The sequence below is a fragment of the Amblyomma mixtum genome, chromosome 6 (genome assembly GCF_055824585.1).
Source record: "Amblyomma mixtum isolate Tamu chromosome 6, ASM5582458v1, whole genome shotgun sequence".
Taxonomy (NCBI): domain Eukaryota; kingdom Metazoa; phylum Arthropoda; class Arachnida; order Ixodida; family Ixodidae; genus Amblyomma; species Amblyomma mixtum.
In genome coordinates this window covers 95,910,735-95,928,185 of record NC_143017.1, presented here as the reverse complement: position 1 = coordinate 95,928,185, position 17,451 = coordinate 95,910,735, and the positions used below count along the sequence as shown (strand labels likewise).

Genomic DNA, 17,451 nt, shown 5'->3' with positions numbered 1-17,451 from the left:
GAGGCAAACTCAGCTTTATACCGCTGCTGTAGCGTCACGTGGTCAGCTGCAGCGCCTCTGATGTGTAGCCTCCACCGCCGCGGCCGACCACGCGAGCCGGCAGCCCTTCTCTCATCTGCTGTGACGTCATGTTGTCACGTGGTGTCACGTGGTCACGCTAAAGGTCAATGGTAGCTCCACCGCCGCGCTCGACGGGCTGTAGTGTAGCTCTAGTAATATGCTTCGCATAAAATTTTCCAGTGACTCTAGCGCCTCCCGCTCGTCTCGTTAGGGCGCAGTGGGGCCGTGCGGGGATAGCGGGGACGCAGGAATCACGCGGTGAGCGGCGAACAACGCAGCGCACATCCAAGGCGCGTTCACCACGAAGCTTGCGGCTTGCTGCCCATTTGTTCGGCGCGGAATCTATGCTGGCGTTCATGGCATCAGGTTTTGCTGAGAGGCCTCCTGGAGACTCCGAGCGATGTGTCCAACGGGCAAGGCGTTGCGGCGAATGGGCGGTGGCGTACCGCGGACTCCCTGACAGGCTGCGACACGCTGTAGCGTTCCACTCTTATACGCGGCAATTTCTAATTAAATGAATTTGTCTGTTTTGTTGCTGAATTCGAATTAAACATTTATTCGAAGCAGTACGTGTCCCAAACAGCCGAAGAAGCTTTTTCTATTGCTCACGAGTACAGAAGCTGTTTTCGTATAAAAACTGAAAGGTTCGTACTTTTTGCGCGAAATGAAAGACATGAAAAATATAAAACATATTCTACGGCCAGTTTATTGTTGGCTAATACTAATGTGAAATTCTTATACGTTGGTCAAGGCTGATTTCAAAACGTAAAAAAATTATCAGTTTTTAAGCGTAGAGTTCTGCATTGGTCTGTAAAAATTCGAAAGGCGCACATGATCGGAAAATGGGGTTCTCCAAATATTATTGAGAAAAAATACTGCCTGCCGCGAGTGCCACAAAGAGCCATAAAATTTTTTTAATAAATCAGGCAGGGTCGAACGCAATTTCCGGTGCATCTGGAGTGGGGCGACCTGGTTTATACTAAAATGAGTTTAAGCCATTTTTTCATTTTTATTTTAAAGAAAATTTCGGGAGGAACACTAATAACTTAAGTAGCGCAAGGACTCAGTCTATTGACATATAGGTACAAAAATAACTTTTTTTTTAATGCGTTTCCTTTACGAAAACAAGGAAGCCATTGTGCGAGAGAAGCGCATTGAAGTGCTTTGCTTGCAAGTGAGCATGTGCCCGTGCCAGACTTTGTTTTGTAAACGGTGGCACACTTAGATACTATGAGCTGTCTTGCGGTTTTTTCGTGTGCCCCTACTTAGGTTTTCCTCCTCTGCATGCCCACTTTAGTTTCATGGCAAGATGCAGTGAATCGCTTCTGGGCCTAGTGTGGGAAAGCCTGCTACACGTGCACGTGGTTGTTTTTTCCCGAGAAATGTGTGCTTTTGTCAAAGAGCACCATTCTTTGTGGGCGGTCTGAAGGCGCATACGGATGAATGTCGGCTTGAAAGAATTGTAATCTATAAAGTTGTAAAAAGTGGAATGGCGGAAAGTCTTTTTTTATCGGTGAACGGTGCGCGCGCCGAACAAATGTCCACCCAGTCACCAAAAGTTAGCCCTGAATTCTTTTACGTGATTCATGCTTGAGTCGACGTCGTAAAAGCGTGTGCAAAGCATGGTTAGGTTCCAACTAACAGTGCAAGTCGCCAAAATAGGTAGCTTATTAGGATCATATCATCGTTAACGTGAGTAACTAGGTTTGTCTGCATGGACGCCTCTCAAGGATGAGCGTACAGTCTTTCAGAAAAGAGTAAAAAAAAAAGAGTACATTACTTACTGCACTCCCTTCTATAAAGAGTGCGTAAGAGGACAGCTCGCACTAATTTTATACCCGCATAGGTGTATTCGTGTTAAGAGTGTCATGCTCCTCTGCGTTGCAGGCAACATTTTCCGCTATACAGCACCAACAGTGAGGTGAATACATATTTCGAATGCCTTTTACAACGCACGCTCATTTTGGGCGGAAGTGGCGACGGCACATAGGCAGGTAAAAGTTAGGCGAATGATTTTATTGCAAAGTGTACGTGTTTACCTTCCGCTCCATAGTTTTAAAACACCACACTCTTTAGCAGCGTCGGTCGGGCTAGACCGGGTTGAATAAGCTTTTGACAGTCACTAAAAACGCTGCTTTGCATTCACGTGCAGTTTCTCTCGAGGCGTTCACTATGTTACTCATTATGTTCGCCTCTATGGCCATATATAATTGCCCCTGAATCTTAGACGCCGAGAAAGTGATTTCTGGTCGCGCGCTTGTTGCCTGGTTCATAAGACTTTTGTTGTTAAAACGTTGATTATGCATATAATGATAACATTTAAGCTTAAAGGAAAGGCTGCTTTTTAATGAAGCATGCAATCTTTAAAAACTGCGGCAACCACAACCACAGCCAGTCAACTACAAGATGTGCTGGGAGAGTACAGTTATGCTGGAGCAGTGTTCTATTCAAAATTAGGAACAAAGGCCAGCCCTGAAATTCGGAGCTATGCAGAAGGAAAAAATGGCATCGCGCAAACACGGAACCTTGTCAGCAGTGTAAATGCAGCTCATACGATTTAGAAAATTTCGCTCAGTTCTTTTTGAACTAAATGAAAGGATATAGTTTTTATTCATAGTTACAGAAAAGTGAGCTCTTTTTCGATTTCGGCATCGGTGGCGAAGTCTCCATTGTTAATCCTGACATAGCCGTAGCTGTTGTTTTCTCTGTACTCGTCATCGTAGGCCTCCAGGTCACTCCAGAAGCCCTCAAAGTCGACAGGTGGTGCGTGGCCTCCGTATTCTTCTGGGAGTATTTTTACCGGAATCTCCTTGTGCAGATCTTCGTACTTTTCCCCGAAGAGGCGGAACTGCGTTCACAACGGCGAAACAGAATGGCAGGTCAAACAATTTGAAAAGCCTCATCTGTAACAGCTTCCTTGAAACAAAATTTGTTATCTTTCTTTTACCGATACTTCAGGACCAGCCTAACTTGTAAGCATGTGTAGGACATAGAACTGAGTGCCTTAAAGGGTCTACCATCATTCAGGATCGAACAGAGGACGTCCGCTTTTCCCACAACTCTGTATAAGAACTAACTGAAACGTCCTATTCAAGTACACTCCGGAGCCCTTCTTCGTTAGGCCATGAAAGAACTGATATGGCTCGTGTTCTAACTTGAACAGCTGTAGAAAATATGTGTCATGAAGCTGGTGACCTACCGACACCACGTGACGGACTCTAAAAACGGCGCATAGGGGTTGCTGCAACTTACTTTATTCCACTGGCACCTGAAAACATGCCAATGATTAATTGTTGTGCCAGCACAAAATGAGTTTGTCCAGCTTATACACAGCTGCAGGTTACACAGAAATTAGTTCAATGTTTTGCTATTTAGTAATTAAAACTAACGTGCACTAAACATTCACTATTAGTTATGCTCGATTTTTGCCGGCATCACGACTGCGAACGAAGCAAGGTAGCAACGCCACAGAGCAACGGACCGCGGAGAAGGAGGGCCTTAGTCCAGACGCTGCTTCGCGGCGGGCTCTAACTCACCTCACTTCCGTAAAAAACGGCAACGAATGTATAAACGAGAATTATTCAGACACTAGTTCATTCAGGAAACAAATGCCATCAAGCAGTAAAGTAAGAACTTCCACACACAGTTCGTCATTGGAGAATTTGACTTGCGAACTGAACATAACCACGCATTATTTTTCTTTTGTCGCTCTGCAGGTTATCCCCCTTACGCCGAGGTAAAGAGCTGGTGTACAGTCAGATAGCTTGCACCTGCAGCACCAGTATTGTCAGAACAGGCAGTCCAAAAGCGAAGGAAAAGGACTTCATTCCGCAACAAGACGCGGGCGCTTTCTGCGATGCCTTCTCTAGCACGATATGAATTGCTAGAAGTCAGACGTTGAAAAGAACAAATTGTCGAGGCGCGAGTACACCCTCGAAGCTAGATATATCAAGAGCTTCTTCCGGTATAAATTGTTTTTGCCCTAAGCTTCTAACGTTCTAGAGGCGGAGTTTCTGAAGGAAGGCTTTTTTTTTTATCACCGCTTGGCTCATTGCGTAGCAGGCTGTGTGCGCGGGAACCTTAATGCTTGTTCCAAACGCTCGCCTCAGAATAAGGTAGTGTCTCCGCGTAAGTTTATTTCAGAGTATTTCCTGGTGCAGTAAGGAGGATGGGTACGTCGACCGAAACTACCGTTACTGTTGTGATGATGGGGGTATTGTGTAAACGGACGCAACAGAGCAGCTTTGTGTGCTGACAGGACCACAACACACGCTCCCCAATTATAACGTAAGGGGGAGCAAAAACTACAGACGCATTCCGTCTGCTGCACTTAAGCCTAATGTTGCCTTATTTCCACAACACCCTAAAGTCTCTCAGCGCCGCAAACTACAAATTAAAATATCCGCTGATTGCGATGCTCCACAGGATGTTATTTGAAAGCATGTGAAATTTATATTTGAGAAAGCATTGCCAGTTTCAGGCAGTGATGCACCGCCTTGTTTCATCCTTCGAGCAATCCGTAACCGAATGTCGACTCCAGCATGCGTAATGGAGCAGAGCATGTAGACAGCCGAGTGCGCTTCAAGCCGAATAGCGGGTTTCAGATAGAGTTAGTCTAGTCGGCTCTTTTTCAGGACAAAACACGTGTACAATACCGCATGACTAATCAGAGGATAAACTGATATTTATTATTCTGTGATTCATCAAAACCTGGATTTGTTCAATGATTCTTTTTTTCATAATGAATATGAGTTTAGAAGAGGAGCTTAAGCGTGTTTCGAGTTACATGATTATGAGCAGCTCACCCTCTCCGTCAGCTTCTTCTTTAGGAAAGGCCGGACCAGTGTGAAGAACATGTCGAAGCCCACGCTCTGCCTCACGTGGTGCATGGCCTTCAGCCGCATTGGCATACAGTCCTGGAAGGAAACAAAGCACGGCTGGTTGCACGAATTTTGATGCTACATAGATATGGTTCGGGAAGGCATTGAAACAAGAGCTCAGACGGTCACATCAATACGGCAAAGTCTCTAAGCGACTTCGAGAGAATTGAGTGGAAATTTGTGGCATTCACAAAGAACTAAAATATCCCGTGTCAGCTGCTCGCGATTTACTCCGGTTATGGATACCTGCTTTGGTTTATTACAGAAAGGTTGAGCGCTGCAATTGTGTTCAAAACGGTATTCATGGTTGGATGTAAATCAAAACCTACACAATTTCAAGAGTCAGTAAAATTTCTTACAAGGCTAGAATGAATTGTTATTTAAACTTTAAGATGGTGATAATAAAAATGGCGACACAAGAATCAAGCATCAAAAAAAGGCGCGAGCAGCAGAATGCTAAAGTTTTCGGATGAAAATTAAATTACTTTTGTTAATAGCTGACGCTGTACAAAACAATAGTGTAACAAAGATAGCGCTTTCTTTTTTGACGGCCATCTTACTGCCATTGGCTATTGCCGTAGTCTAATGAAAAACAACAAAATTCGATAAAGTTGTATGGTTAAATTCTCCTACCATTTATTAAGGTATTCATCCTACCGAGGGAGCGATTCTGATCTGGAGAGAAGCACTGACATTTTTAGAAGGGTTCGGCTGCTACAATTTGTATTAGGTGTCGATAAAAAGCATGCCTGCGATTGCGCCCGCACTGCTAGCATAGAAGGTCCGGTTCTGGAAGCGTTTACAGATTCACTTCGTCCTGGAAGCATCGCTTTTTGTGAATACTTTAGAATGAGCAATGAATTACATAATCTATAGGAAGGAATGGCATTCGTTGAAATGAATGCGATACGTTTCTTGTGCTCTAGGGCTATCATGAAATTAGCACTATAATATGCAAATTATTGTTCAGAAATGGAACAAGATGTTCCTCTCTCTGCGGTGCACTCACACTTTCTTTTGCTGGTAGATAAAGTTTTGAACTACGCTGTTTGAAACAGAGTCGTTTTGATCATATAAAACACAGTCATTCAATGAGCAAATTGCAGCGCTCGCTGAAACAATCTAAGGCGGAATCTATTAGGTTTCTCGAGATTTTGACCAGTAACGCTTTTTTTTCCTCACTGTTCCAGAAATTGTTGCTTCGGGTTTTTTACTTGCCCCTGTTCGTTTCACTACCGGCGCTCAAACTTGTTGACTTCGTTTATGTCAAAATGCCAGTTAGCACACCTTTCTCAGTTGGACGCGTCTGTATTGGTTGCGAATGTAGAACAGTCTTGTCGACTTGGACCTATAGCTGGATATGGCTTATGGGAGTTTAACATCCCAAAGCGACTCAGGTTATGAGGGACGTCATAGTGAAGGGCTCCGCAAATTTCGACCACCTTGGGTTCTTTGACGTGCGCTGACATTGCACAGTACACGGGCCTCTAGAACTTCGCCTTGATCAAAATTTGACTGTCACGGCCGGGATCGAACCAGCGTCTTTTGAGTCAGCAGCCGAGCGGCATAACCACTGAGCCACCGCGGCGGGTCTATAGAGATATATACTTTCTCTGTGTGGCAGCGAGAAAACAACTACTAAAAAACAGAACTAGAAAAACAGCATTGATGAACAAATAGAATAGCAGAGTTTCGCGGCCATAGATTGCAGTCAATATCTACGCTTGGCACGCGATATCGTAGATGCTGAGTCGCCAGCGGCAGACCTTTCCATCGTATGAAGCGCTCTCACCAGATCGTGGAATGCCGGCCGGGACGCACGGAAGAATTGCTTTTCCTTTTATTATTTTGCATATAACCCCATATAACACTGAGGTAAACGATGTCAAGATAACATCTGAGGGCAATCAAAAAGGGTGCTCTCTTAGGTTGTTTCTATCTACTAAAAGTGGAATTTTTCGCGTGATCTCGACGCCTCTACTTACCTGTAGATATTCGAAGCCCCGCCTGATCAAGCCCACATTAATGGCGAGCACTTTGTCGGGTGTGAAGCCTCCGTAGTCAAACAGGATAACCATGCCCAACGTTTGGGTCGTTGGATCCTTAGCCAAGTGTTCCATGCACAGCATGATGGCCCGGTGAACATCGACGTATGAAGATTCATCGAGATTCCAAGAACCTGAGAAAAGGGAGAAAATGCGACTGTTTCGAATGGAGTCTACGCGTCAATTCGAAGGTGTCAAATATATCTTGTGTATTCAGGCATTTTCGCTCTATCACCTGCACTTCCTGACAATTATTCGTGATTTTAGGATTCATTCTGCACTTGAAGAAGAGCTGGACCCACTGCTCGAGTTCATGACTCAGCTTATGAAGTTTTATTTTAAACGAACTACGAATCTGTGGTTGCTAAAAAAAGAACTGACCGTTTTCTAGACGTGATGCCAGCATAAGCTTCTCGAGCACAGTTGCGATGATTCTATATGAAATGGTAGTATTTCCGTGTGGCACCTGAATGGGTCAACGGCCTGTTTTTTGGCCGTATGAAATAATTGCTTGTTGTACCGGCTCGAGTAATATTGCAAACCTCTCTTTAGTAGGCATTCAGCATGCGCTTTAGACTAGAACAATTTTTCTATGAATGCTACATCAAGCACTGAGCGTAATAACTAAAACCGCTTGAATCCTAAACACAGCAAAGTTTTTAACGCAAAAACCACAGATGGCATGCAAAAAAGATGCATTCTTTTAGCAGGCTTTCTCGCCATTATTTTCGAACACGCCACGAGCGTTTTTTTTTTGGAAACCTTCTGGAGGCCAGCACAACACTCCATATAATTATACCTCGGGTATTTACGCAGCAAGAATATTTTTTCTACGCACCGTAGTCTTCAGAGTGGCTGCCGCAACTGAGGTGACACGTAGAACTAAAGACCTGTGTTCTCTTTGATTAACCTTTAAATGACATATTAGATAGCACTGTTGTGGAAGACCTTCTGGGCAGGTGCGCCCACGGACCTGTATACGCATACATCCGCGTTATGCCGGAAATGTACTTCGGCTGCACACGTCACAAAATAGGCGTATCTTGTCTAAAACTTTCTGTATACTCCATAATTTATTTTACTGTTGCGTGCAAATGCTAGCGCACTTGAAGATCGCAGTATGAGACGGCAACGTCTCACTTTTTGTTTTGTTTCCGGGATTTTGGCAAGATAATAGCTGGCCACTGTGTTGCCAACGCTTGAAACTAGGTGAAAACGACGACGCCTTCTACATATATAAAAACGATCTGGATATGTGTTCGAACAATTCTCTGCAATATGATGGCAGATTTCTTCGGAAACATAACCCACCGGGTTTGAACAGGAAGATACGGCGTCCATGGACGTCCTTTTCTTGCATGACCATCATGAGTTTGCGCGTGGCCGGATTCACTTTGGAGGGGAGAAAGTCTCGAAAGACCGGACCGCTGGTGTTCCGGATCTTGTAGTAGTTTTTCACGGTGCGCAGGGCTGCTTCAACGTTGTATTTCCGCACGCGTAGAAAGCGCAGAAGAAATTGCGCATCCCTCCGGGAGTTGAGCTCTTCCTCCTCTGCAATTGACAACGGGAAAAAATTTTCCAGATGTGTTCTCAGTAAAACTTCCGCTCTTCTATCCTAACCCTACGATCTGTAAATTTTTTTCTGAAAGATTCCTCTCCTGGGAGCTCCATGCGGCTTTCTGACCGCTTTTTCAGACACGGACAGAGCTCAATGTGATGCCCGGAAAGTTATTAGCATTCACGTTTAACTGCGGCAAGAAAGTTCTGGAACAGGGCGCGGTTAGCAACTTCAAAAAAAAAAAAGTCGCCAGTTCGACATGAGTCGCTTGCGGCCACACGTCACAATAGGGTCAAACTTTTTAGCCAGTCGGTCTTAAAAGGTTAGTGCAATAAAATTTAGCGTCTTTCTAAGAAGGGTCTTTATACTAATGAAGCTGGCTGCGTTGCGCAACTTAGAAGAGGTGAATGAACGTATTGAGTTGTACTTACTGACTTCAGGCTTCGCTTGGTGAACCGAGGTTGATTATTTCTCGACTTAAAATCTCAGCCGGAACCTAAACCTCACTGAACTGTAACAATGGCAGCTTGTCTGGTGTTGGCAGCAAATAACCGGTAAAGTGGCCAAGCTTCCTGCCAGAAGTTTTTCTAGTGACAGCTTAAGTTGCTTCTGTGAGATAATGTTTAAAAAAGAAAAACGAAATATGTGCTCCCTCTGGCACTTTGTAAAGCCGCCTGTCAGACGGCGTCACTCTCGTTAACACATTTCTAGGCAGTCGAATTTCTACCTCACCTGATAAAAGCTGCAAAAGTTTTGCAAGGGATTCCTTTCTCCGCGCTGGAGTCTCTCCAAGCTGATCTTCGGCGATCTGTTGGAGCCTAACAGGGAGGGCATCCTCGGACGTATCAAACACGTCGTCGGTTGACTTCTTTATGTACACACCAGTCATCTCGGATAGCAATGCCAACGAAAGTAGCAGAGTCGACTTCGAGAGCACCGCACAGCCGAAGCGTCCCGCTACACTGTAAAGGATGCAGACACTCTCAGCGGAGAAAGTGTCCGCGCGGCTCGGGGCACTCCGGGTGGCCGAGTTTCACTCTCACAGCTGTTTGAAAACCGGTTGCTGTGGCCGTCAAAGCCGGCGCCAGCCTTGACAGCGATGCAGGTGCACCCGAGCGCACACTGAAAGATGGACACCGCTTTAACCTAATGGTCCTGCCTGTACATCGCTGGGCACACTCTCCATGGCACAACGGTTAACGACGGGTATCAAGTAACGTGTTGCCTTATGTCACGTCTGTTCATCGTCATTAGAGAATATTCTTTCAAACCAAGAACAGTCGCCATAAAATGCTGTAAAAGTTTTCACTTAAAAACCCTGCTAGCTGATGTACGACTTCAATATTTTTTTTGCAGGAAACAGGCGGAAGGGGAATCTTTTTGGCAAAGCCACCCACTGACCTGTTTTCCTTTACTTAGGCGCCTGTGCGGCCCTGCAGAAACATCAACTGCCTTTTGATGCTACTAACAATAATATCAGTGCAATAATGTTACCTAACTGATGGAGAGACAGTAGTATGTCGTAACAACAAATTGCCACGTTCTTTAGTGCGTATGAAATATCGAGTTTAAAATACAGCTGCTTGCTTGTACACGCCAAAAGCGAACCTGCGTTTCGATTACGGCGAAGAGAAAAAGCGCCGGATTTACTTAGACTTTAGCCAGACAAAACACAGAAATTCTTAGGATGAATAATTTTTCTGGATGAATATCGCACAATTCGATCACACAAGCAACGTCTGAGGCTTGGCAGCGTGTCAGCTTCGAAACGTTTAGCGCTCTGTGCAGAGGGGGACAGCGACGGGAATAAAAAGAGTGACACTCGCGCAACTCATTTAATACCGCCCCCACCCCCCCCCCCCCCCCCCACATCTTTTGTCCCATTTCACCCACAATGCTGGACAATTCACTTTTGTATTTCTGTTACATGTCAAAACTCATGTGTTTCTTTTTTTTTTCAAATCTTGTTTTTCACTCCGACTGCAGCCAGTTCTCGCGCTGGTCGACTCAATGGGAGCTGCGCAGTTGTGCCAGATGATCTTTCTGTAGTCATGAGGAAGGGCAAAATGTACGATACGTGCAATTGTAAACAACAACGTCATTTTTAACCCATACACGCTTGGCGTCATAAAGAAAGATTTTTTTTGCGCAGTGACTCCTAAATCTGTTATGTGAACGCTTACGCTGGTTAGCTTAATTAAACAGGGTCTAAACGTTGACTGCGCAAGCGTTGCTTTGTGGGCGTTCGGTTTTGTTCCTCGTGTTCGTTAAAAGGAGCCTCCAGTTTTCGCTGAAAGCATATAGCAAATCGACCTCATCGACCACATGCTGATTAAGAAAAACAAATAATGTTTGCGCATTGTCATAAGAAAATCACCTGGCGTGATGAATAACGTGAGATTAAACTCGATGTGAAACATTTGAAGCTTTACTACTCCTAACAGGTACTGCATTTGCCTAGTATCCTGCATAGTAGGATGGCTCATAACTCGGTGTTGGGAAAAACATTTATATTGATATAAGGATGACTTTAAATCTGAAGAAAACTGAAGATTTTTACCCAGAAACATTTTAATTCTTTTTTATTTCTGAACCTCAGCCTATGTGGGTAACGAGCCATTCCCTAATCATTCAGATTTTTTTCCACTTATAATTGAATATATTTTGCGGGTATGTTGAATATGCACGTTGTGCCCGCACTCATGGGCCTGCCGATACTGCCTCATAAAGTACCTCAGCTCTGCTTTCAGGATTGTTTTTTTTTTTAACCACAATTTCCAAGATTCCAGCCGCCCAAGCTGAAGAGGAAAATTCAGGAAGGAACGCTGAGCACGATATGACGACACGATAACACCGCCAGGAATGCAATTGGAGAATGCGAAAAAAAAATACTTCGTTTTAATCTGGCTGAATTACTGTAAACTTTCTCTTGAGATGCCCATGGCAAGTGATCAGGCAACGTCCAATACAGCGGCGGTGGCTCAGTGGTTACGGCACTCAGCTGCTGGCCAGAAAGGCATGGATGCGATCCCAGCCGCGGCAGTCGTATTGCTGTGGAGGCTAAATCCTAAAGGCCTTTATTCTCTGCGATGTCAGTGCACGCTGAAGAACACCCGGTGGTCGAAGTTAACTGGAACCTTCTATTACGGCGCCCCTAATAGTGTGAGCAGCTTTGGGACGTTAAGCCTCGATAACCCAAACCAAACCGCAGTCGGATGCTCTGAGGTGCTGACGACATCATTAACCGAAGGTCGAATTTGAAAGCGTCGACCAATTTCGTCCGGCTTCACCTTGATGGCTTGATGTGCACAAATGCAAGCCCTTAACATTTGTTTAACATGTAACATGACTCTTAACATGGAAACCGCAGCATACATATCTACACGAGGACAAAAGATGAGACAAGCACAACGAAAGGAGCTATGTTTGCGTTTTCTTGGTCCTTGCGGGCGTATGTGCGAAGAAGTTTACAAGCAATGCCACCGCCAAAAGGCTGGGCCGAGAATAAGAATTCGAAAATAAGCAGGCGCTTATGGAAAACTCATTAAGCATTGTCTGGCTCTATTAAACCCCTTGAAATACATTTTGCGAGCCCGACCAACCGTCGTGCGTCTTTTTTACAAAGCTGGCGAACGAGAGCATTGTGAATGAAGTTCACTCTTTAATACGAGGAGTAGATTATGCCGTCCTCGCGCCCTTAAAGAAAATGACAATTTTTATGCTATACAATGTCTATAACGCCGCTTGCCATGGACTAAATATTTTCCTTAACCCCAGGGCAAATTGCTATGTATTGTTTCATTACACAATTACACGGCTTTATTTTTCTGTTTGTGAAGCTAACCATTATTATACTGTCATCTATACGATAAACTTTGCCTTCTATCCTCTTGCAACAAATATTAAGGTGAAAGCCTTTAATGGCTCCTACTGTCGTCCGTTAGCAGAGGATGTCACACTTTAGCAGCGTGTAACTCGGGTTAACTCGGCAACTAAAAAGGATAGGAGAAAACGAATGGTTTTTTCAACTAGAGGAGGAAAAAATAAACATAGAAGCCAAGTTTTATGACTGCAGATTAATTATTTCATTAATTATAGGCAAACATCGAAATTTCGTTGATATAGCGCGGACGTCGATATATTAACAGGAACGGTGTGACGTCACATCCACCGGAAGTCGTCATGGCATTGTGAAAATTGTCACAGAATGGTCTGAAAAACGTGGAATTTGGGTCAAATTAGATGGAAAAATATGTAATTAAGCGTAATTAGGCTTTAAGATCCCCGAAAGATGTAGATTTTCGGTATCGATGTAGTCACGGGAACGGAGTGACGCCACATCAACCGGAAGTCTTCACGGCGTAGTGTCCTCGGCTTTCGCCCCTCGACACTTTAGTTGCCAAAGTGTCCTCGCAATTTTTACTCTGCGAGTTTTGGTCAATTTCAGGAAAAACCATGTGTCCAAACCGCGGATATCTTATGCTTCGATACAAGCATTTCCAAATGAAAACTTGTGGCCCGACTAAGTAGCCCTAAATACATTCCTTTTTTTTTCTCATATTCAATGGGCTCTGTACCGGTTGAATGTGGATTATTGCGCTCGTCCCTGGTATCTTCTCTAGAATTTGGTTGAAATTATTTACTTTTATGTTGTTTCCTATATATAAAACTTTTTTTTAACTGTTGAGTAACCTGCTAGTGCTTTGCTGAGGAAGAGATGTCATGCTTCGTTTTTTAATATTGCGAAATGTGAAAGCCTCCGCGCCGCAAATGCCTTTCAACACTGCACAATCAAAGTAACCTTACCCTCTATTTGTCCTTGTAATTGTGTCTTCCTCTGGAATAGTAGTTGTGCTAGAAGTTGCATCATAAAGATTAAATAACCTGCAATAGAAAAATCGACGCAGAAATAAAATACGGAGCTATGCTGACGGCACACACGCAGCACTACTACTAAACCACCTAGTCCTTTGCATTCATCATTTGTGGGCTCAATGGCCAAAGTACGAAACGAGAATTACTAAAACGGCTACCGGAAAGCCATTGACTGGGAATTATCCAAAGCCTCTTCATAAGCCGCATCACGTACCGCACAGCACACAAAAATCTGACGAACGGCGGCAAGGCATTTCGCACTCTCCTCCACAGCGCAGTCAAGAAGTCCACGGGCTTCCGCGGTCCTCAACACCGGCCTAAGTACGTTTACTGCGTGGCAAAGTATCAGTTTACATATTCCTCCATTTAACCCTCTCCTGTGCCAGCTGCAACCACATCATCCACGTCAACTTCCTAACCTCATCCTCCCGTCCCAAAGACATCAGCTACAGGACTTTATGGACAACAACAATCAGGAAGTGGGGATAGTATGGACTCCAAAGCACACCTCTTTCACTAGGAATGAGAGCGAAATGCGTTAGCTCGAGATGTCTTTAACCGGGTGCCAGAGAAAGAGCAGCGAAATTTGAACAAAGCCCCACCAGGATTGCTGGCCTAAACAGCAATTCTCAACTACTACGGTACTAAAGACTTTTGCGACCTGCATAATCGATGCACTTGAACAGAGAGAAAGCTTGCGGTGGCGGCAACTGCTAGTAAAACTCCCCTTCCTAAGCCGCACCTTCAATCCGAACCCAACCCTTAATACTGCCCCACTTCCGGAGTCAATCCCACCCTGTACCCCTCCACTTGGGAGTGCCCCAAAACTGCGTAGGAACAGCGACGGCTGACCAAGCGGGCCTGCAGGATCGAAGCGGCAAATAGAGTATTGTACTGAAAACTCCACTCAGGAATAAAGGCACCAACTGTTCCTGTTCAAAAAGTTTTTTTTTTTTCTCGCCCTCCTGTAAACATAGCAGCCAAACGCTCTCGGTCTTTGGGCTAAAATAGTTCGGGCTCCTCTTGCCTTTCATTAATTCTGCGATGGACGGAAAAATAAAAGTGCGAAGGCGCAGCTATATCGGATGCTATGTGCAATTTACAAAGTTTAGTTGCGCACCCCTCGTCAATACGCCGGCCTTCACATAAAGCTTGGCATCCTTACTTTGTTACTCGCAAGCCATATCAATTTCAGAGAAACGAATGAATGATACCTTTATTTTTACTGAGAAAACAAAGATGAATGCGATGCCCTTTTGCAAGCAAATGCCTCTTCAGTACCAATGCAATGAATGTCTTCGCCGCAGCTTAAGGCCAACTTCTGTCTGCAGGCGTCAGTATTAGAAGAAAAGCTTGTAAAAAGTATTGTCTGTAGGGACCAAGATATCAAAAAGTTGACTCTTTCTCGCGCCGTCTTCGGCAAGTGGCAAGAACAAAATCATTGTTGAAAAAAGAGTTCATTACGGGCATTACGCTTACGTATATTTTCAAATGGATTGATGTTTAATAAGTCGAATAAGCGAGACGCAACATTCGCATAACCGACTAAATGCCAAAAGTGGCGGTTGGTGAAAAAAAAGAACAGCAGAAGATTTCTATTCCCGTTAATTTTTTATAAAGAAGAATTTTGTGTTGCAATCGTTTCCGTTGTGCGCTCTTTGTCAATAGCAAAGAACCACGGGTGTTTTCTTCAGGACCATGGTGTGTTGCGCGTTATATACTGCATGCTTTCCAAAACTCTTAGACTTGAGAACTCTTCTCCTAACTTTTGGACTGCCACGGATGCCACAAGAGTCTTCATCCACGGCTTAGAAGAAAACACCCTTGGGCTCTAAGCTTTTAAGAAATTTGTAACAATTTTGTAACAATTTTTAACGATTTCAAAACAAAAACAGGTTGCGCATGAGCCGGTTGGAACATAGTTGTAAGCTAGAGCTGAGGGCAACAAAGGTATCTTCTGTACTCTCTCTCTCTCCGTCTCTTGCTTTCAGTTGAATGTTCCGGTCTCTGAACCACCGGATGAGTAGGTGTTTATATTCTCACACGATTTTAGACAAGTCGTCCAATCATCGCACCATGGCTTAGGCATAGTATGGCGCTTAAGTACAAAAATTAAAGTCGGTTATACAAAGAAGGGGATGCCTGGCATGTCGGCCGTAGTAGCTAATGGCTGCCTTCCTTTTGTTCTTATAATATATCGGAGACTAACGAAAGCAGAGGGTTTATGCGGTGTTCCAAGCTGGTTGGTTAGCACAAGATTCGTACTACGGAGACCACCCCGCAGGTCGGGGCACGGCTGAAGAGGGCCGTAAAGGTCGATTCGCGCTGATGGCACCGTATGTTATTGTTCATCTCTCGCACAGGCGAGAACCAGCACGTGACGTTTGCGTTCTCGTGGAAATTGCGGGGTGCCGCGCACGCTGACGTATCCTATGGCCTTCTTACCCGGCGGTGAAACCAAGCGTGGATACACACGCGAGCCTCTATGTTTTTCTCCAGGGCAAGATTGCCATGTAGCGTTTCGATCGACGTTAAAACTTCCGTGCGTACAGCATAACCGTGACCGTCAAGATGAGACAACGGCTTTTGTCGCCGGCACGTGCTGGTGGCTCTTTTTTATCTTCTCTCCAGTCGGTGTTGTTGTCCTCAAAACAATTGCGCATACCCACTGAGGCGGATTGGCCAATACACAGGCGGTGATTGACAGGTGTTCAAAATGTGAAGTAATGAAATAAATAAAGAAAAATACATAATGGTAATAATAATAACAATAATAATAATAAGGAAATAAATGAAAGTAATTCGGATTTATAAATTGAATTAGTCTAAACAAATACCTAGTCTTCCCTCTTTTTATTTGGTTCTTTTTTCTTTACATCTGTTTTCCTTTTTTCCTTTTTTCATTTTTTCACTTTCTTTCCTTCTTTTTTGTTTTCGTCAGCGCTTTAGTTCTTTTTCCTACTTCTCTCTTGATTTTTTCTACATGTTTTCTTTCATTCTTTTTCGTTTCTTTAGTTTTCCATCTTTTCTCTGTTTTTATTTTGTTCTTCGCTCTCTGATTTCATTCTTCGCTTCTCTCTTTCTGTTTTCTTTTCTTAGAATTTTTTCTATTATTCTTTCAATTCATTTCGACAAATGTAGATTACGAGGAATAATATGGCAGTTATTTTTTCCCCCGAGGAGATCACAAAAAGAATGTCATTTAGCGGGAAGAGAGTTTTCCGCTGCCATTTTGTTGTTTTGCCAGAAAACTGTTTCGTCATAAAATTCAGTGGCATTCCCAGTGCACGATGTTTCCTGGGAACGATCAGACACGTGTCGCGTACACAGGAAAGTGTGCACATGGAACACAGAAAAATTTCGATGGAAGCTGACGTTTATAACACTCAAGGAAAAGTTTGCCTAGACAAAGTTCGACAGGCGGTTGTGTGGCACGCAGCCGCGCAAGGCCACCAGGTGTCGTCACAATCAGACGTCCTTGCTGCTGGCCTAACTTGCAAATCTCAGGCACCGCACCCTTGCGGCATTAGTGAAACGCGGTCGCTGTTGAATATCTGCACGCAAAGAAGCCAGAGTGACTTATACGCTTATATTCCTTTAAGTAAATATTTAGAAACAGAAAAAACAGCGCAGCAGCGCAAAGGAAAGTAATTTTTCTCTATCGCAGTGACATTTTTTTAGCAACGGGGCGAATAGGCAGATTGCAAGGACGACACCTGCTCAACTGCCAGTGCGGCGCCTTTAAAAGAAATGGCTGCAGGGATTCTGTTACGTGTATTTTTTTCCTGTGCTTATTACAGTGCCAAACCTGTCTTACTAATCGCATGCGCTTCATAAGCAGTACAGGTGTGAGCAAAAAGCATGTCACTCCGGCTGCACGCCTCTTGTGCTAACCTGTTTTGCTCACGCCTGTCTCACAATATGTTTTACAGGTAAATTTGGAAACGCGTGTTTCAGCTAGCTCTACCTTGCTAACTGTTCAACAAGAATGTCATAAATGTTCATGTGAACTTTAACACGACTCGAATATGCG

General features: G+C 44.2%; 1 protein-coding gene across 1 annotated transcript; it reads right to left on the bottom strand.

Moving 5' to 3' along the window:
- Window positions 1-2,638: 2,638 nt before the first annotated feature.
- On the bottom strand, window positions 2,639-9,547 carry LOC149339764 (retinaldehyde-binding protein 1-like). The gene is made up of 5 exons (XM_089550565.1): window positions 9,276-9,547; window positions 8,297-8,536; window positions 6,926-7,119; window positions 4,866-4,976; window positions 2,639-2,908 (listed from the first exon to the last, which is right to left on the bottom strand). The coding sequence occupies exons 1-5, from the start codon at window positions 9,430-9,432 to the stop codon at window positions 2,678-2,680; spliced, it is 933 nt and encodes a 310-aa protein (XP_089406691.1). The 5' UTR covers window positions 9,433-9,547; the 3' UTR covers window positions 2,639-2,677.
- Between the last annotated feature and the right edge of the window lie 7,904 nt (window positions 9,548-17,451).

Excerpts from the sequence above, each read along its gene's own strand:
- LOC149339764 (XM_089550565.1), bottom strand. The coding sequence starts at position 9,432 with ATGACTGGTGTGTACATAAAGAAGTCAACCGACGACGTGTTTGATACG. Across the intron at positions 7,120-8,296 it reads TATCTTCCTGTTCAAACCCG|GTTCTTGGAATCTCGATGAA; the intron begins GTGGGTTATGTT and ends CCCTTTTCTCAG. Across the intron at positions 4,977-6,925 it reads GGGGCTTCGAATATCTACAG|GACTGTATGCCAATGCGGCT; the intron begins GTAAGTAGAGGC and ends GTTTCCTTCCAG.